Genomic DNA, 20,032 nt, shown 5'->3' with positions numbered 1-20,032 from the left:
CTAAAGACGAAGACAACAAAACATAGAAAGTAAAGGGCCCACGATTTGAGCGCAGGCACTCTGGCTCCCGAGTGAATGCTTCATGTCTGTGTTGCCTCTGCCTCTCATCGAATTCTAGAACTTGAAATCCAGAGCCCAGCCTTTTGCTAAAAAATGCAAAATAAAGTATGGACACACACAAAAACATTAATGTGATAGGTGTTCTGTATCGGGATTTGTGATCAAGATTTTACACGGAGCAGTCCTACAGCTGTAGAACTGAAGGTGACCTCAGAGGGCGGCATCTTCGCACAGCTGTTAGTAATTGGTAAATTAGTGTCATTTACAACGCCTCGGAGCTTAGCGGTATTAAGATTGAATGCGAAGATAGCTCTTCTTGTGTTATTAGACTACGTCTTATCCAGGGTAGAGTGTAAATACGGTGGCCTAATTAGGGGAGGAATCGTGCCAAGGCAGTCTGATACCAGCTTGCTCTCCTGTCTGTTAGATAGAAGAGTCAGGCCACAGAGGAACACCAGCTTTCAGGTGAGTCTGGGATCAAAGAGTAACATAGAAGTGTCGGCCCTAAACCAGCCCATTGACAAAGAGAGTTGTTCGTAAAGGTCGAAATAAGTGTTAGGCTGAGGAACTTCTAGTAAAAGCAGCACAGCAGAATTTCGCCCTTTGTAAATAGAAGAGCACAGTGTATCTGACTGAGATTTTGCTCTTGTCCTACAGTGAAAAAGGCAATACTGTTCCTGGATATGACTTTTTGGTGAACTCTGTGTGGCCAGAAATAGTACGAGGATTAGAAGAAAAATTGCCTTCTCTTTTTAATCCCGGGAATCCTGATGCATTTCACGAGGTACCTTTTTCTGCAGAGTCTCAGTTCTTTGGTGTTCTTTCTTTTTTTAATAAAAATTTGAGTTCATGAGTGAGCATGTACTTAAAAATCGTTTCATCCAAGTAATAGTCCCTGATACTTTTGGGAATAAATATTTTGACAATGTTTAGTAAAATCCAGTCTAAACACAGTTGTGACTAGATGCGTATATTATTTTCTCACTTTTTACAAAAAATCCTAAAAACCATTAAAAGCCAATCTCATTGCAATTGTTTTCCATGAAAAAGTAGGTTTGCAGATCTGTACTGTTTAATTTTTAAGGAAAACAAAAGGTATCAATGGGATTATAAAATCCTTGTTAATTCTTAAAGCATAGAGAGGCAGGCAGTAAGTGCGGTGAGCTGGGGGGCTGGTCAACTTTAAAAACAGGTAAGACAACAAATTTGGAGCGTTATTATTCCAGAAATACCACTGACCTATTCTCGTGACTCATTGTGTGATGTTAACAGTATGTTGAACAATACGATCACTTGGTGTCACTTTCAGTAAATTGTGTGACAGTGATTTTTGTGATTTTGAAAATTAGGGCTTTCCAAAATAGATACTGTAAGCAGAATGAAATAGTAATTTAGGCAGGAACCATTTAAGACCTTTTACATTTTGCTGTTCTCTAGAGAATTGTATGGATCACGTTAGGCTCAGGAGATGTTTCAGCTCAGAAATGACACTTTCTCACAGCGCCTTGATTTTAGAATTCTAAACCAGTGCTTAATGTTGGTGGGTATATTTCAAGCAAGCATAGCATCTGTCAGTTTCTCTCAAAAAATGCTTTCAGCTTTCCGCATTGCTGTGACATGCTTCTTGTGAAGAGAGAAACATCTTTGTATTCCTTTAGCATCCTGTCCTATGCAGAGGTAGAATACGTTTTATCCCAAAAGGATAAATAATACTTTTGTCTCAACGCCACATGCCTAGACCCCACACTCAGGGGATCTGTTGCTCAGAACCAACTGAAAGAAATAAAAAACGTGTAGTATTCAGGGCACCGTAATTCGGGCCTAAGCGCAGACTTCAGCAAATTTAGGTGAATGGTTTGGTGAGTCAGAATTGAGCCCATCTTAATTAAGAAGTCCGTGGAAGGTCCACACACATTCTCCTAACAGCCTGGGCACTTGGGGTCCTGGAGTTCCCACAAGGGAATCTGCATTTCACCACATTTGTGGTTTTGCTCTGCTGGCTGACCCCTGTTCTGTGTCCTCTATTAGCTTCCTCTGGGAGTAAATTCTCTCGGAGCCTAAACAGAAGAGGAAATGTCATCCTTAAAGTACAAGCAGTAGTTACTAGTAGGGTAGTTTTTGTGGGCGAAATTAAGTGGTACAACGCACAGGTGGTGAATGCTGGGTGAGTTTCAGCTGTTGCTCTTCACGGTGGTATGTCCCCCCCACACATCCCCCCCACACACACCCCACCCCCATCTGCTTTCGTGCTGTTCCATCTGTAGAAAGGACTGGACTGCTCCCCTGGTTTGATTCTTGTCCTGCTGCTGCTGGACAAGTCTCATCTTGCTCATCCTGCTGAACGAGCTCATCTCGTTCCAGTGGGCTAGGTTAGGGGTACCCTGGAACATGAGAGCTGTCCTTTGCAGAGCACTGGGTTTCCAGACGGGCTTGTCACGTAAGCTCATGAGCCGGTCACCAGACCACTTGGGCATTATAGGATCTTCAAGTCGGGACCTAGGAAGGACGATCTCTTGAGGTTCCTGTCGACTCTGAGAATGGAGTCCGAGGTCTCCCCTTCTCTCTCTGGATTACAGCTTTCCGTGCATGTTCCCGTCTCTGGTTAGTGTGCTTACAGTGAAACGCACACCTGTGTGTTCTTCTTTTAGAAATACACCATAAGTATGGATTTTGTGAGAGCGTTTGAACAGCAGTGTGGATCCCAGGCCAGTGTGAGGAGACTAAGAGCTCATCCTGCCTATCACAGCTTCAATAATAAGTGGAATTTACCTGTTTATTTTCAAATAAGGTCAGTAATTTATTCCCTCCCCCCACCTCCAGTCTTCTAAGACGGAATTCGAATACCAATGCAGGGGTTGCCCCACTTACGGCCTTTTCTTTGAGATCATTGTACTGTTCCATGGGAAGCAAAACCTAAAATGGAAACGTGCAGGTGTCTCGATTACCAAGGCCCTGGCTCACATGAGAGAAATAATTTTGTGATTAGAGGACTGCGCACACCAGCCTCGAATTGAGGTGGCCTCCAGGCCCAGCTCCGTCCCCCAAGATGACACTTCCACAGCCATCACACGGAGACAGACAGGAGGGGCTCTGGAGTGGCACACTCTTCTTTTCCCTTTTCTTCTTCTCACCACCTGCCCACTGTCAAACAGTGGCCCCGGCCCACATCTGTTCTCGGCTTCTCTGGACAGTTCTTTCCCTCAGAGAGAGTGGGGAGAGGCGCAGCTTTAAGTATCCTTTGCATCTGGTTCCTTCAATCAGTTACGAGAATCCTAGTTATTATTTTGGCTTTTCTTTATAATCTCTGACATTTGTTCTCTCTGTTCTGGAAAATGGTGACGCTTCTAACAGATGTCCTGATGATGACACGTATGTAAATAAGTGCTTCTATAAACTATTGGGGAAATTTAGGATAAACTCTTAGCAACGTGTGTTCTGCTAGAAAAATCGATGAGATCAGGCAATTTTGCAGAGTCTCTTGATTGAGGTCATGGTAAGTTCCTTCATAGAATGACATTAACTAGAGTGTTTTAGATAGAACGGTCTGTAGAGGGTCATAGGCTTTTTGTTTACATCGCTGAGTACTTTCATTACAATGCAGTCCTTTTCCCTAGAGTTCTGAGGGAAAGTCACAGGGAAATATATTACGGATTAGGTACCTTGATTGTAATTGCTTGCCATGATTGCAAATGTATGACATCATCTTTGGATAATGAAATCACGGTTATCAGAACATTAGGGAGATGCCCTTCTCATACTACTCCAAGTTTTATGCTTAATTCACCACGTAGCTTGTCTCTGAGTAGGAAATTAAGGATTTGTTCATCTAAGGTATTCATGGACCACATTGGAAGTAGTTGTTACAGGATAATCAAGATCAAGACAGGGTAAGAAGCCCTTTTGATTCAGGAGCAGAATTTAAAATAGTCGAGCATTATGTCACAGTATAAGGTTACATAGAGAAGAGATGTCTGCATTTAACCATTTCTTCTGTAGTTGGTGGTGAGATATCTTTAGATGCCCTGTACTATCACATCACATCCTGGCTGCTGCCTCCAAATTCTTATTTCCAGTTGTTCCCCCAGATCCCATGACCCAGTGCTTGGACATCTTGTACTGTCCCCCCCCCCCACCTCCTGGACCCACCCTCCTGGAGCTCCAGTGGGCTGTTTTCAGCCGGAGCTCGGGGTGGGCCAGGCGGAGCCTCACAGCGACAGCACAGCCTCGCTTCAGTTGGTTCTCACAGGGCTGGCAGATGAGCCTTAAGCTAGGTTGAAAGCCAGCCAGTTCCCTGAAAGATTTTGTACCTTTGCCAGATCTTTAAAACTAAGCATTCAAAGGGATTGGTTAACTTTTCTTTGTAATCTCTCTCAAAATTTGTGAAATTCTTAAAAATGACGTTTGAGTTACAAAGTGTGGAACTTGTATTCGATATGTTTGTTTTTCCATTTTAAAAATAAATTCAAGTAATCCTTTGTAGGACTGTCCTGTTGATTTTTACCAGGTGTCGAATTGTTTACTCTGGGGGAATGACAGTAAGTTCCACAAACATGACTAGGGTCAGAGTTGTATTGTTATCTGATTCATTTCAGGGTCACCTGAAGGAAGCCAAAAGCCAGTGGGTTGGTATGCTTTGACATATTTATAGGGAGAAATACTCATTGCACTCTTAGGAACAGGTTTATGCTCCTGGTCTGACATAGGCCTGCATCCCCATCCTCTTAGGAGAAAAGGGAGCACTCCGAGCTAGTACCTTCTGGAGCACACTGTTCCTGATACCCTGCTGGGTCTGCATTTCCCATGTTCTTACAGACATGTTGCAAAGTAGCTTTAGGACTTGGTTTCTCATAGGAAGAAAAGTAAATGCAGGTAGGACCAAAACCGTGTCAAATTGTCACAAGTCAGTGGCTACCTAGAAACTGGTGTTAGTCCCTTCAAAGCCAAAGGCTAAGTTGTAGGTCTTTTTAATTGAAATCTTTCTAGAACCTTACATACTCCCAGAACGTTCACGGTATATGCTTTATTTGGTACATGCTGAACGTAGTAGGTCTCCTCGTTAATGATGTGTCATATCTGCAGCATCAACGCAGTCTCCCTTTGCCCCAAGTGTGCGTGTACACAAGGTAGAGGTGTGTAGAGACGTGGCCTCCGACAGTTCTGATCCTGCCGAGCAAAGGGGGTGTCTCGCTGCTGTGCCGATTCTGTACGAGCACTTTCAGAAGCTCGCAGACCTGAAGTCTGCCTGGAGGAATATGTCTGGAGACCTTCCCCAAACCAGATTTAAGAATTGAGAAAGGTTTTATTTGGGTTTGCCCTCGCTACAAGTACTCTGGACAAGAGCAGATTGGCATCACACACCCACGTGCTAACGACCGCTCGCTTCTCAAGCTTCACCAGAGTCACCTCTCACTTGCTGCTGTTTTGCATAAAGAACGATAACCTGTCACTTCTGTCCTGGAAGTCGGCTGCCCAGCAAAGCTGAGCGACGGGCTGGTGCTGGGCCCCAGGCTGGGGAGGCACAACTCTGTCAGGTGACACGGGCAGGTGTGCTTTCATGGCTCTTCCCATGTGGTCGCTTGGCAAAGGGCCGTGTGAAGGCAGCAAGGTACCAGGGATCCTGCTGCTTTTGGTTCTGGTAACTTCTCACATGTGCGTTCTTGTCGTTAGCATAAATGTCTGCATAATTTTGTGTCCTGTGTCTTCCTTACTGGTAAGTTATATGTGCTCTGATTGCTGTGTAGCTTCAAGCCGACCTCTTCCCATACCACATTCTAGAATGAATGTGCCACGCATTACATAACCGTTTCCTTACTCGGGGCCGTGTAGCTCGCTCCTGGTTTCCCCAGCTGTATGCAGTGCCAGGTTGGCTCTCAGGTCTTTTCCCTGTCAGAGCTTACTCTGTATTTTGTATAGATTTTGGAAAAAGTGATGTGAGGGGCCTGAGGCTGAGACCTGGGGCCAGTACGCTCTCTCCGCTGCGGAGAGAGCTCCCCTTCCCTCGTCTCTTCCCCAAGTACAGAATCATACCACCCCCTTTTGCTGCTATTCTTGGGCTTATCTCCTGGGCTCCCTTCTCTAACCCCACCTTTCTGCTTGTCACTTGTTTTCCCCCATGCCTCTTGTCTGCAGCTCAGGGAGAAAAGCCTTCCACAGGCTTCCCTGGGCAGTAGGTGTGAAGGTTCCTTCCACTTAGCCTCCAGGAAACTGTGGTAACTAGACTAGTCCCAGCAGTGCAGGGCAGCCTTGGGGTCTTGGGCTCTGGGCCGTGTTGCACGTTGGCGGACGGCACAGCTGCTGCTGTCTGTCTGATGTGCTGTTCTTTTCACCCTTCAGAGAGTTTCCTTCAGCTCTGTCCCTGGACTGCTTTTAAAAAGCACACATGTACTATAAAAAAAAACAAGCTGCCTTTGGAGACGTTTCTTAAAAGAAGTTGCTATGGCCCATGTTGAAGAGGTTCTCCTCTAGCATTTTGATGGATTCCTGTCTCACAGTTGAGGTTTTTTATCCATTTCGAGTTTATCTTTGTGTATGGTGTAAGAGAATGGTCAAGTGTCATTCTTCTGTATATAGTTGTCCAGCTTTCCCAGCACCATTTACTGAAGAGACTCAATTTTTTTCCATTGGCTATTTTTTCCTGCTTTGTCGAAGATTAGTTGACCGTAGAGTTGAGGGTCTGTATCTGGACTCTCTATTCTGTTCCATTGATCTGTGTTTCTGTTTTTGTGCCAGTACTCTGCTGTCTTGGTGATCACAGCTTTGTAATAAACCTTGAAATCAGGCAACATGATGCCCCCAGCTTTGTAGTTCTTTCTTAACATTTCCTTGGCCTTTTCTGGTTCCATACAATTCTCAGATTGTTTGTTCCATCACTTTGAAAAATACCATTGCTATTTTGATTGGGGTGGCATTTAAAGTATAGATTGCTCTGCTCAGCACTGGTCGGCTCTGGTCATAGGCATTTTAATTTTAACAATGTTCAAGACACGTCTCCAAAGGCAAGGGAAACAAAAGGGAACATGAACTTTTGGGACTTCATCAAGATAAAAAGCTTCTGCACAGCAAAGGAAACAGTCAACAAAACAAAGAGGCAACCCACGGAATGGGAGAAGATATTCACAAATGACACTGCAGATAAAGGGCTGATACCCAAGGTCTATGAAGAACTTCTACTCTAAAAACAAGTAATCAAGTCAAAAAATGGGCAAAAGACATGAACAGACACTTCTCTAAAGAAGACATATAAATGGCTACAGACACATGAAGAATACACGAAGAAATGTTCATTGTTAGCCATCAGGGAAGTTCAAATCAAAACCACTACCACCTTAAACGAGTTAGACTGGCAAAAACTGACAAGACAAGAAACAAGTGTTGGAGAGGATGTGGAGAAAGGGGAACCCTCTTAACACTTGATGGGAACATGAGCTGGTACGGCCACTTTGGAAAACAGCATGGAGGTTCCTCAAAAAGTTATAAAAACAGAGCTACCCTACAACCCAGCAATCACACTACTGGGTATTTACCCCAAAGATACAAATGTGAAAAGAAGGGGCACATGTACCTCATCGTTCATAGCAGCAGTGGCCACGGTTGCCAAACTATGGAAAGAGCCAAAATGCCCTTGAGCAAACGAATGGATAAGGAAGATATGGTCCATATACACTATGGAGTATTATGCCCCCATCAGAAAGGATGAATACCCAACTTTTGTAGCAACATGGAAGGGACTGGAAGAGATTATGCTGAGTGAAATAAGTCAAGCAGAGAGAGTCAATTATCATATGGTTTCACTTACTTGTGAAGCATAAGAAATAACACGGAGGACATTAGGAGAAGGAAGGGAAAAATGAAGGGGGTGTGGAATCAGGAGGAGACGAACCACAGGAGACTGTAGACTCCGGGAAAGGAACTGAGGGTTTCGGGGGGGGGTGGGGAGATGGGTGAGCCCAGGGATGGGTGTTAAGAAGGAAACGCATTGCATGGAGCACTGGGGGTTATACGCAAACAATGAATCATGGAACACTGCACCAAAAACTAATGACATGCTGTACGGTGACTAACAAAACAATTTAAAAAATAATAAAATAGGTAAAATAATTTAAAAAAACCCAAACTGCTCAGTTAGGTAAATTAATCTTGAGCATGTGTCAGAATTGATTGCCGTAAGGGAACTGGCAGGTGACAGGAGCGTGCTGGGGAGGGTATGGTGGGGGACGTTTACATAGTCAGGAAACAGAATGCTACCTGAGCAGCTAGTTTAAAAAATACACACTTTCATGTCACAAAGTCCTAAACACGTGCCCTCATCAGTTATTAAAACAGAAATCGGTGACGATGGATGGTGGGCTAGCTGAGACACAGGCAAAGTGACCGGAAGCAGTGGCACAGATGCCGCTGGCTGTGCCAACAGGGTGGGCACCAGGGAGCACGAGGGGCTCCACGGAAGTGCGCAGAGCATGGGCCACCAGCTGCTGTGCTCACTGGCTACCTGCAGTGGCTTTTCTCAAGCTTGCAAACAAAGATACAGAATACAGCCTCCCCGTTCCTTAGTTTGAGGACATGTACTCTGCTGTGATTGTGCAAATCAAGACGGATTGAAGATACCTGCAGTCTCATGGCCACGAGGGGATGGAAACTCGGGTTTCACGAGACAGGTAGCAGGCATGGCTTCTTGACAGCGGCTTAACGGGCAGTTTGTTCAGTTTGAAAAGCGTGGGGTTAGTCATGATTCCAGTCAGCTGCAAATAACAGAGAAACCCTACCCAATCGTGCCCGAATCAAGAGAAATGTATTCCTTGTTCAGTTAAAACGTTTGGGAGAATAGGCATTTTGGGGCTGGTTGGACACTGATAAGAGCATCAGACCGAGGGACAAGCCAGTAGAGGCAGTGGCTGGTCCCCAGGAAGGAGGGAGAACAGGGAGAGGCATCTGGCAGCTGCATTAACCCTCATCTGTGCTCTTGTTTTTATCTCAGATTCAGAGAGATCGCAGGATCCTTAGAAGCAGCACTCACAGGTGTGCTGGCGGACGCCCCAGGTAACTTCCTGAAAGTGATCAGTGGCAGGGTGTCGCGCCGTGAGTGAGGGAAGCTCAGCCAGTCACCTAGACCTTGCCATTCCGAGGGTACTTGCACCTTGTCCTGTCATGCCGTAGTTAGACCTTAAAAACATAACTCAGGCTCTCTTTTTTTCTAAAGAGGCTAAAGAAATAAGATTTTTTTGGTTTATAGAGCATTCTCGGTAAAAAGAATGGGATATTGTTTCAGCAGTGAAGGAGGAGGAAATCTTGTCATGTGCAAGGATGTGAGGGACCTAGAGTGCATTATGCTAAGTGAACTGAGTCAAAGAAAGACACACCAACTGATTTCACTTGTGGAATTTAAGGAACTAAATAAACAAGTGAGCAAAGGGAACAAAAGAGACAAACCAAGAAACAGGCTCTTAACATATGGACGGCAAACTGGGGGTCACCAGAGGGGAGGGGGAAACCGGTGACGGGGATTAAGACACTCACCATGATGAGCACTGAGGAATGTACAGAATCACTGAGTCACTGTACTGTATGCCTGAAACCAGTACAACACTGTATGTTAACTACGCTGGAATTAAGATTTTATTTCTTAAAGATTGATTTGTCAGAGAAAGAGAGAGTGAGCACAAGCAGGGGGAGAGGCAGGCAGAGGGAGAAGCAGGCTTCTTGCTGAACAAGGAGCCTGACTTAGGCCTCAATCCCAGGACCCCAGGATCATGACCGGAGCTGAAGGCAGGCTTAAACGACTGGGCCACCCAGGCATCCCTAAAGTGAAATTAAACAAAAACAAACAAAAAACACTCTAAGGATAGAGGAAGCACTCTGAAGTGTGCAAGCCTGACGATTCACAGACCTGTATCCCTGGGGCAAATAATACATTATATGTTAATAAAAATAATTAAAAAGAATATAGGAAGCAGGCATTATTTTTGTTTCTGAATATAACACGGCAAGGGGATTAGCCCCTGGTGATCAGCTCTTTGTATAGCAAACTGGCTCACATCTGCTTTCGTCCCAGGCCCATGTAAAGCATCAGGTTGGCCCTTCCCTCCTGGGGGTGATTCACAACTGGGGTTCCCACCCCAGGCCTCCAGAGCCCCGGCCCCCATCCTGGGATAGTGAGCAGGTGACAGTGGTTGGTGGGTTCTGGACATGCTTGCTTTCACTAAATGGTGAAATGCTTGCGTCTCACTAATCCCGTGTCCTGTAGTCATTCCCAGGGGCCACTCACACACTGTCCAGCTACTTCTGTAGCCACGTGGGTCTCTAGACTGCCCCGCTGAGACTCCTCATGTCTGTGTGGCCAGGTCAGCCTGGACCGCGTGCTTTTAGCCTCAAAGTCGGTCTTCACCTGTTTTTGCCGGACATGGTCATTTGTCCCTGACTTCTGTACATGAGCAGTGGGTTCAGGGAGAGGAACGAAGGAGCAGACAAATGCAACAGGACAGACTCGGCACCAAAGTCGAAACCCTTGCAAGGACCGCCCCTCCTGCTTGTGTTTAACATTTCCCCAGCACCTGGGAGGGGGACCTATGTAAAATTAGAGAGCACATTGCCACAAAAGATGGGGTAGCGGATGGGTTAGGGCCACTTTCCCCACTCCTGAGTTACACGTTGAGAATGTTTGAGTTGAGCCTGGAGTTGGCGGTGATTCTTGATGTATCTGTTTCCTCTCCAGCCGGCAGTCCCTTTTGCCTCCTGGCTTCTCACAGGACGTGGAGCGGCCTGCAGCGGTGCTGGTCAGCCGAGATGTTCCTCCCGGGGCTGACGCATCGGCTGTGGAGGCTCACGCTGCAGCTTTTGGCTCGGTACTCGGGCTTCGTCCGCGAGGTGAGGGCCGGCCACGCCGCCGCTCTGGAACCACTGCTGTCAGGGATTCCAGTTTTACAAGGCCCTGTGGTCACTAGAGGTTAATCTGGAGGACGACAGTAGGCGCCCTTCTCAAGTTCATAGCCAGTGTGTGTTTCCCTTTCCCTCTTGGCTCCATGGCCTTTGTGGGCGTCTGTTGGGAAAGCTCCATGCTGACGAGCTTGTGTTCCCTCCTCCAAGCCAGAATCTTTGAGGTGCCCCCAGATTAAAACAGAGATGCTCATTTTAATGAAAAGGAGTAGAAATAAAAATACACGTTTTAATCGTATTTCTAAGTTTAAAAAAAAATCATAATGATTGGGGCGCCTGGGTGGCTCAGTGGGTTAAGCCGCTGCCTTCGGCTCAGGTCATGATCTCAGGGTCCTGGGATCGAGTCCCGCATCGGGCTATCTGCTCAGCAGGGAGCCTGCTTCCCTCTCTCTCTCTCTGCCTGCCTCTCAGTCAACTTGTGATTTCTGTCTGTCAAATAAATAAATAAAATCTTTAAAAAAAAAATCATAACGATCGTCGAGATTAAAAGGTAGGGAAATCAATTAACCTTCCCTTCATTTCAGAATATCCTACTTTTTTCCTTGTCAGGTAGTTGACTATATTAAATAGCCACATGCCCACGAAGATTTGTTAGGTTCTGTGCATAAAGCGTCTGTTCAGCTCAGCTCGCAGGCAGGCCCTGCACCAGCATCTGGGTCTGAGAGAGGCCCTGCCTCCTGGACAGTCTCGGGAGACAGACAGACACGCAGCCGGTTCATTGTGTGTGATGACAACGAAAAGAGGCTGGAGGCGTGTGTTTGCTCTCAAGAAGGATGACACAAAGAAGCTTCCTCTGTGGGAAGGAAGTCCTAGTTGGCATCAGAGATGAGCACGTCACCGTGTCGCTGAGTGTTCTAGCGGAAGGAGCTCAGGCTTCAGTTAGAAACAAACCAAGGTTCTGCACTTTATGTTTCGTGGCCTTGGGAAGATTAGCTCTGGAGTCCCAAATTCTTCATCTGTAAAATGGGAAAACAGCTTCTATATGTGGTTGTGAGGAGTAAAGAGATAATTTGTTGACCAACAAATTGTTGATGGAAGTACCTGGCAGATCCCGGGAGCTCAGTGGAAGCCAGTTGTTGTTTTTTTTTTTTTTTTTTTTTCCCTTTTGTCTTCTGCTCAAAAGGGTCTTAGCAGACCATCAGGCTGTTTCTCAAGACCACTGTGCAGTCGGCTCTGGGGACACGGGGGCCATGAGATTCTTCAGTTTGGTCTGAGTCGGCAGCGGATGCATTCTGACCAGCCAGTAATTCTGACGTCTCTAATAAATTATCTTGCCCCAAACATTCATTTTTCCATTTTTTTCCTGATTCCAGGGTAATTCTCTCTGGTTTTTCCCTTGTAACAATACATGATTCAAGTAACACTTTTGTTTGTACTATTTGAAGCATAATGAGGCTTGGATTTTGATTTTTTTATCCTTACTAATTACAATGATAAATTTACCAAACACACTAGGTAAATGATTTTACCCAGTAGAGTCAATGATTTTTTTTTTTAATTGTGATGTTCCAGAAACTAATTTTCATTCTGTTTAGGAACCTATTTTATTTTTGCCAGTTATTTTTTTTAAAGATTTTATTTATTTATTTGATAGAGAGAGATCACAAGTAGATGGAGAAGCAGGCAGAGAGAGAGAGAGAGAGAGATGGAAGCAGGCTCCCTGCTGAGCAGAGAGCCCGATGCGGGACTCGATCCCAGGACCCTGAGATCATGACCTGAGCCGAAGGCAGTGGCTTAACTCACTGAGCCACCCAGGCGCCCGCCAGTTACTTTTTATCACCGAAATTAGACACAGGTTTAAGGAAGATTAAATGTACGTGGGGTTGTTGCTTGACCTCGTTTCTCCTTGTTGTGCTTCCGTTAGTGATCTTGTAATACTTCGTAGATAGCTGTCACTTTAGGTGAGTCGTTGACACACAAAAACGAAAGCTCAGAGATGTTGCTAGTGGAAAAATAATCATTGCAATGGTTTTCCAGCTTTTACTCAGGCCCATCTCTAATGAAAGTGCCAAGGATATCAAAAAGCCTTTGGTAACTGGTAGCAAAGACCCTTCAGTTACCCAAGGAAATGGTGAAGACCAAGGAAGTGGCCCTTCAGAAACAAAGCCCACGGTCTCCGTTTCCAGTACGCAGCTCGTGTATGTGGTCGCAGACCTGGACAAGCTTCAGGAGCAGGTAGGCCTGTGTCCCGGAAGAATCCCAGGTGCTTGCTTTGGTGTGGCCACAGAAAGCAGTGTGTGTGCAAAGACCTGACACCATTTGGCCTCACAGGGCTTAGAATCATGGGACCCAAGGGCACCTCGAGGGAATGTGTTTATCTGCCCTCCGAGGTGTCTCTCCAAACCCTCCCCCCACCACCAGTGGGCTGTCTGCATCCTTGCTCGTCAGTCTGGTCGCAAACTGTGAACCTGGGGCCTCCGCTTCCTCTCCCGTAGCGCTGTCACAAGCCCCGAGAGAGCCCGCTCCCGTCTGCCCGTTAGTTCCGCTCACCCTGTGCAGCATGATCGCTAACAGGTTGGGGCTTCATTGTCTCTACCCCACTTGACCTGACCACATCATTTCCTGGCAACTTTAGATCATCAGCTGTACTTTGAAAGTGCTCAACTGTTAAAACTTCTGCCTCTGTTTCCCTGGATAGGGCCCCATATTGGGGGCCTTTATCATTACTTAAGAGGGCTTTGTGAGCCGAATTTGGGTGCGAGTGCTCTGGTACATAAATCTGCTTTCCTCCAGTTTAAATATGTTGTGGTGCTCGAACAAATCACATGTTTTGAGCAAAAACATGGTCTTCATTGTAAGCTTGTTTTGGGACCGGAGAGAGCCACAGGACAGGAAATGGTTTTCATAGTCCCTGGCCTGTTGATAGCTGAGCACTGCCGTTTCATGTGATGTTTTTGTTATATTGTGAAAGCGTTAGGAATTCTCCTTTCTTCTGACAAAAATGACAAAGTCCTGAGTTTTGTTTCATCGTTCATTAACAATATTTTAGAGTTTATAGATGCAAATAGAATTGCCTCTTCCTTTGATTTCTGAAAAGTAACTGAATATATAAAGTGCATATTTATTTCAGCTTCCAGAACTCTTGGAAACAATCAAGCCAAAACTTGAAATGATTGGCTTTAAGAATTTTTCTTCTATCTCAGGTAAAAAAAATGAATCTTTAGACCCAGCAAATCTTTGAATAAGAAATAATTTAAAATAAAACTTTAGAGACTATAGGATATATTTACCATTTTCTTCTCTTGTTGTAAATCCTTGGTTGTTTCTATATTCTGTTCTGTGATTTTAACTTCTCTAAATGAGATACTTTGTTTAATTCTAATGATTTGATTTTATTTACTGTCATATACTCTCTAAATACCATGACACTGTCTAAATTAAGATTCACATCTGGGCCTGAGTAAGTGGTTACATTTAATCTTTATGTCTCTACAGCAGCCCTGGAGGACTCCCAGACGTCTCTGTCAGCCTGTGTTCCTGCCTTGAGTAAAAGAATCATCCAAGACTTAAGTGAGTCTTGTTTCAGTTACCTGAAAAGTGCCCTGGAGGTCCCCAGGCTTTACCGAAGAACCAATAAGGTTAGCAGCACTCACTGAAAAGAATTCCAAGCTGGGGAAATACAGAGCAGGAAAGCCACCGAGGGAGGGAGTGGTTGAGCAAGACCCAGGACAGCCCAAGGCAGACCTAATCAGCCTCATCCAAAGAGTCTTTATTTGCTGGAGGGGGACCACTCAGGTGGATGGTTACGGTCAGCTGCTTTGGGAATTGGACTCAGACTATACAGACTTGTTCTGGATGCCTTTGGCCTTAAGGAAAGATAAAGAAAAGATAAAGATAAAAGCTAAAGAAAGATTTCAAAAGAAAGCATTTTAAGAAAATATCTTTAACTCCTATACTCTTTTGGTCTTTGAATCTTTTATTTGAAAAACTTTGAATTTACCTTGTTCCCTTCATACTGTCCTAGCAAGTACCAGCTTCCTCCGGTTCTTTAACTTAATAAGATTTGAAAAGCTGTGTTAAGAACATGGAAAACATTTATGAGATGGAAAAGCGTGCACGCACGCTGGTGTTCAAAGTCAAATTCTCCTGTTGTCACATTTTATAGAATGGCGACTTGGGGACTTCTTTTGGACCAGTGGTCTTAGTTTCTCCTCCTGAATTCTTGTTTTCAGGCATTTCTCATCTCCTTCTGGCTACGTATCACTTAATTTTCCATCGAATTTCTTTTTTCACAATTGTAGAGTTGGATGTTAGGCTAAAATTATTTTTAAGAACTATGACAATTTCCTAAGATGCTGTGCTGTTTTGGAGTGTCCCTGGGGCAGCCTCTGCGTGTGCTAATCATGGGTCTTGTCCCGTTCGTGCTGGCCTTCCTGTTCGACTTGGTGTTCCAGAGGCAGAGAGGGCTGAACTGAGCTGGGGTGAATCTCCTTTGTGGTGCTTTTTCTTCTCCTTTTAAAATCTGGGGTGTGCGTTAGGATTGCCGCTTCCAACAAGAGGACTTTCTCACCTGGCTTCCTCTTTCTGGTCTGACTTGAAGCTCCCATTTCAAAGTGGGGGAGAGACCTACTTTATGTTCCAAATACATTAATTTCCTTTTAGTAAGCTACTGGCTTTCCCCGTCTGTTCAGTACAACGTTATGTATTTACCAGGTGCAGGTGGGTCAGATACTGTCATTTGTTCTTCTATAAAGTGAATGCCAGTGACCTTGTCTGCCCCTGAAGAAGCTAAAACTAAGGAAAGTCAAATTACGAACCCTAGATCCGTGCTCCTCTGGCTGCCCACCGGCGGCGTTAGCGCCACCTGGTGGGAGCTCGTTAGAAATGCACTGTCCCAGACACAGCCCCCCCCCACGCCCCCCCATCATCCCCATCCATCCCTGTGCATGTTCTCTTTCTCTCTCCGTCTCTGGCTGGAAACATGACTTTTCCCTTGCTTTACCGGACCCCCTCCATTCTCTAGGTGTCTTTCTGTAGACAACACTAGTGTGCCTTCTGGGGAGGGAGGGACTTTGTACCTGTCTCAAAACTGGTCGGTCAGTAGCACCTCTGTGAAGTTTGAGTAACTTACTCTTTTTTTTCCCTGTGTACTTTTGTATCCCCCACCGTCGTTATTCCAGGAGGTGCCCACAGCAGCCTCCTCGTACGTGGACAGTGCTCTGAAGCCCTTTCACCAGCTTCAGAGCGGGCACAAAGATAAGCTCAAACAGGCAATAATTCGGCAGTGGCTGGAAGGCGCCCTTTCTGAGAGCACTCATAAGTAAGTACCCGAGGAGCAGCAATTCCAGACTTTCTTAGAAAAGCTCTGAGTCAGAGACTGCGGAGGCCCTTGCGGGTTGCATGTGGGCAAAGTGGGGAGCCCATCCAGTCAGCGGGTTGCTGGACAAGCCAGGTGCGGGTGCTCAGTCCTTCCGTCTGTGTTGATGGCTCAGCCGCGCTCTTGCCACTCACCTTGCACCCAGAGCACGTCGGGCCACCCGCTTCCCGGCCTCCCTGGGGCTCACACTGGCCTTGCACCTCCCTGGGCACGTCCAGGCCTTGCTGTCCGTGATGCACCTCATGCGGGCCTCTTTGTGCAAGTCCAGACTTACTTTTCCTTTCAAGATCCTCTTTCTCCTCAGCTGTGTCTGAAATGGCTCTGATCACGCCGCATAATCCAAGGCTCCTATCTTGGAGGCCGCTGCAGTCTACACGAGAAAACAGACATTCGGAACTATCATTACAACGGAGAAATGCTCCGTGCCTCCAACCCCGCAGTCCTTGAAAATACAAGGAGGTCTTTAGCATCCCTGTGATTGATTGTCTCCTCATTTCTCCCTTAATCAGCTCCTCCCCCGATGCCAGCCTTGGCTTATGTCAAAAGAATATTATTCAGTTTTATTATTGAATTTTGTTTAATTATTTTGCACTGATACTTGATTTATTTCAGTCTCATCTGAATTAAGTGAAATCTGTGTGTTAATTTAGGACATAACAGTGAGTTACAATATTGCTTTTGTGGGCAAATACATTCCAAGTGCCAAGTAACCAGCTTGTAAACAAAGTTTTGAAAAGCAACTCATTTATAATTGGCAAATTATATTGAGACTACTGTGAAGGTAATTCATTTTATTTAGAAATTTGAAATGCTTCCATTCTTTAAAAGATGGACTCTTCCAAGAACTGACTAAGTGAATCTGTTACTTGCACTTGGGGAATGAACTCCAGCTACTCACTCTTCAAGTAGGAAAGACCATTTGGCCCAAAGTTTCCTCTTAGTGTTCGGGGGTAAAATTGTACACAAGTCCACGTACATATTTCTTCAGTTCTGAGGGAATGTAGTGTTAGAGAGTCAAGACCCACCCTTTAGGGGCACCTGGGTGGCTCAGTTAAGCATTTGCCTATGGCTCAGGTCAGGCTCAGGTCACGATCCCCAGGTTCTGGCTCGAGCCCCGCATCAGTCCCCCCGCTGAGCAAGGAGCCTGCTTCTCCCCCTCACTCTGCGCCTCCTACTTTGTGCACTCTCTGTCTCGCTCTTTCAAATAAATAACATCTTTTAGAAAAAAACCAAAAAACTATTTTTTTTTTCAGTTTTAAGAAACATTGATAAATCTACCATGGCAGATTTTTTAAAAATTGGAAATGAATTTTTAATCCTAAAAATCTCTTGTTTTGGTCCACAAAGCCAGTTCCCCTGTTTGGGGAGGCACACGAGCACCTCGGCCTTACCAGTGAGTGTGTCCTGTGCTCCAGGTATTACGAAACTGTGTCAGACGTCCTGAGCTCGGTGAGGAAAATGGAGGAGAGCCTGAAAAGACTGAAACAAGCCAGGAAAAGCACTCCCACCAACCCCATCGGTCCCAGCGGCGGCGGCATGAGTGACGATGACAAAATCCGGCTGCAGTTGGCCTTGGATGTGGAGTACCTGGGAGAGCAGGTAAGGCCCGAGCCGTCGTCTGCGTGATGCCTCTGATGAGGGCCCCTCGGTCTCTTGGGGGCTCGCCTGAGCCCACACATGCTGCCCGGAGGGGTGGGGGTGTCCACCTCTGGGGCTGGAAGAGTAGGTCAGGTCCCCAAAATACTTGAAGGAAAAGGATGTGCACAAGGAGATACTAAAAATTGACAGTTGCAGTCCTACCACCTCTGTTCAGCTCGGGCGCTCATGAGTGTGAGCGTGAGTATGAATGTGAGTGTGAGCTCACAGACGGAGATGCTGTACTATTTTTCTGCCTCCAGGAAAATGCCCAAGACGCAGTCAGGTGGTTAGAATAACGAGAAAACCATGAGCCCATGGATTTCTCAGTGTGGCCCTTGAGAAATCCTCTGAGCCTGACCTCTTTGCATCCCTGGCAGAGTTCTCTGTTTCCATCGAACCCGGGCTTTAGGGTCACGCAGGTAGATGAGCAATACTATACCTAACGTCTCTTAGGATCCAGGTTCTGTGCAAGGCCTCTGTTCACACTGAGGTGACTTGCTCAAGGATCAAGAAACTTCTCATCCTTGAGAAGCTGGCCTTCTAAACCGTTTAGGCTCATGGAATGGCACAGGTCCTCTGGGAAGGTCTTATGCCAGAAGAAAAGAGGTGAGATCCTGAAATCTCCATCAGGAGATGCTTGGCTTTCTAGCTCATTGAGGACTCCTGCAGACCTAAATTTTGCTGCTTTGAGATGAATTTAGAGATAGGTCTATTCTGGCAGAAGTCCATTGTCCTGTTTTTTTATTTCACAAGAGAAACTTAGAGTCTTTTTACAAGTAAGACAATTTGTTACAGCAATGCGAAGAACAAAGAAGCCAAAGAAAGGAGGGGTGGGGGGGGGTAGCAGCAGGGGGACAAAAGGAAATGGGAGTCGTTGGTCCCGGTCCCCAGAGGAGCAGCAGCATGCCAGCAGATTCTTTATACTTGGTGCAGATTTTTCCAGATTTTCCTGTGCATGTGTGCGTGTGGTGTTTGTAGCTGCCGTTCACAAAAGCGGGGACACGGTGTGCCATGACTTGGTTGCCACGGTAATCCATGGTGTTTGCCCCGCCACAGCATCTGCAATTCATCAGATTCTGAGGAGAGGTTGGTGGTGGCGTGTGAAGAAACGAAGAGCTCGGGCCATGCTTTTTTGAAAACTCTCCACTTTAAAAAAAATAGTTCACTTTATTACTCTTTTTGTATGAATTTTCTTTCGCAGTCCACAAAAGAGGCTCTCAGGTTGGTAAGAGCCCAGTGTGACGGACTAAGATAAATGAACATGCTGGCTTCTGAGAATGCCAAGTGTTCAACCCCAAAAGTGAAGCTTGATGATGAGTCAGCCCTTTGCTGTGAGGGAGAAATACTCTGGAGTCACTGGGGAGTGCCCTTTTTCTGGGTTCCTGGGGGCTTGGGGGGGGGCTGTTCTGTGTGTCCTTTCATAAGGGGCTTTTGTTTGCATTCAGACGGAGGCCTCATTCGCTCTCGTGGCCTTTGCAGATTCAAAAGATGGGCCTGGCGACAAAGGACATAAAGAGCTTCTCTGCCCTCACGGAGCTGGTTGCCGCCGCCAAGGACCAGGCAACAGCAGAACAGTCGTGAGCATTTTGGAAGAGCCCACGGGAAGGGGAGAACAGGCCGTGGAGCCCAAGGGGAGGAAAGCGGCTCTGTCCCCTCCCCAAGTCTCCATGGCCCAGAAGTGGTGCACCGTGTCTCCAGCCACACGCCACCACCAACACCACTGCTCTCCGCACATCCGGTGTCCTGTCACCCGAGCAGAACACAGAAGCCTTTTTCCGTTGTATGGAAGATCGTTTTTAAGACACTTGAAACTTTCTACTATAGTTTACAGAGCAAATTATTTTATTTTTATTGTAAATCTTAGCATGGAAGAGCCGATTTCTAAAACGGGACTCCAGTATATAGAGCCGCCGGGGACTGCGGAAAGTTGGCCCCAGGACCGGCCTCGGGGAGCGCCCGCCTGCAGGGGGACCGCGCGTGCAGGGGACGATGCTCTGAGGGAGGTGGGAAGCCGCACTCCTCCGTCTGCCGGCGCGAAGCAGGAGGAGAAACGCGTTTCCTGAATAAAAGACGTGTCTGCCGAAAGCA

At 46.2% G+C, this 20,032-nt stretch overlaps 1 protein-coding gene across 3 annotated transcripts in view; it reads left to right on the top strand.

The window, feature by feature from the left end:
- COG2 (component of oligomeric golgi complex 2) overlaps positions 1 to 20,032 on the top strand; it is a 53,771-nt gene extending 33,739 nt beyond the window's left edge. For all 3 annotated transcript variants that reach the window (XM_044239384.1, XM_044239386.1, XM_044239385.1), the window contains exons 9-18: positions 718 to 844; positions 2,709 to 2,848; positions 9,035 to 9,096; positions 10,769 to 10,920; positions 12,967 to 13,164; positions 14,060 to 14,132; positions 14,425 to 14,567; positions 16,110 to 16,249; positions 17,722 to 17,905; positions 19,424 to 20,032. In XM_044239384.1, coding sequence (XP_044095319.1) covers positions 718 to 844; positions 2,709 to 2,848; positions 9,035 to 9,096; positions 10,769 to 10,920; positions 12,967 to 13,164; positions 14,060 to 14,132; positions 14,425 to 14,567; positions 16,110 to 16,249; positions 17,722 to 17,905; positions 19,424 to 19,525 — 1,321 coding nt within the window. In that variant the 3' untranslated portion in view covers positions 19,526 to 20,032. The remainder of the gene's footprint in view (positions 1 to 717; positions 845 to 2,708; positions 2,849 to 9,034; positions 9,097 to 10,768; positions 10,921 to 12,966; positions 13,165 to 14,059; positions 14,133 to 14,424; positions 14,568 to 16,109; positions 16,250 to 17,721; positions 17,906 to 19,423) is intronic.

Source organism: Neovison vison, chromosome 2, assembly GCF_020171115.1.
Source record: "Neovison vison isolate M4711 chromosome 2, ASM_NN_V1, whole genome shotgun sequence".
NCBI lineage: Eukaryota > Metazoa > Chordata > Mammalia > Carnivora > Mustelidae > Neogale > Neogale vison.
The sequence above is the reverse complement of the archived record's forward strand: the minus strand, read 5'-3'. Positions and strand labels throughout refer to the sequence as shown.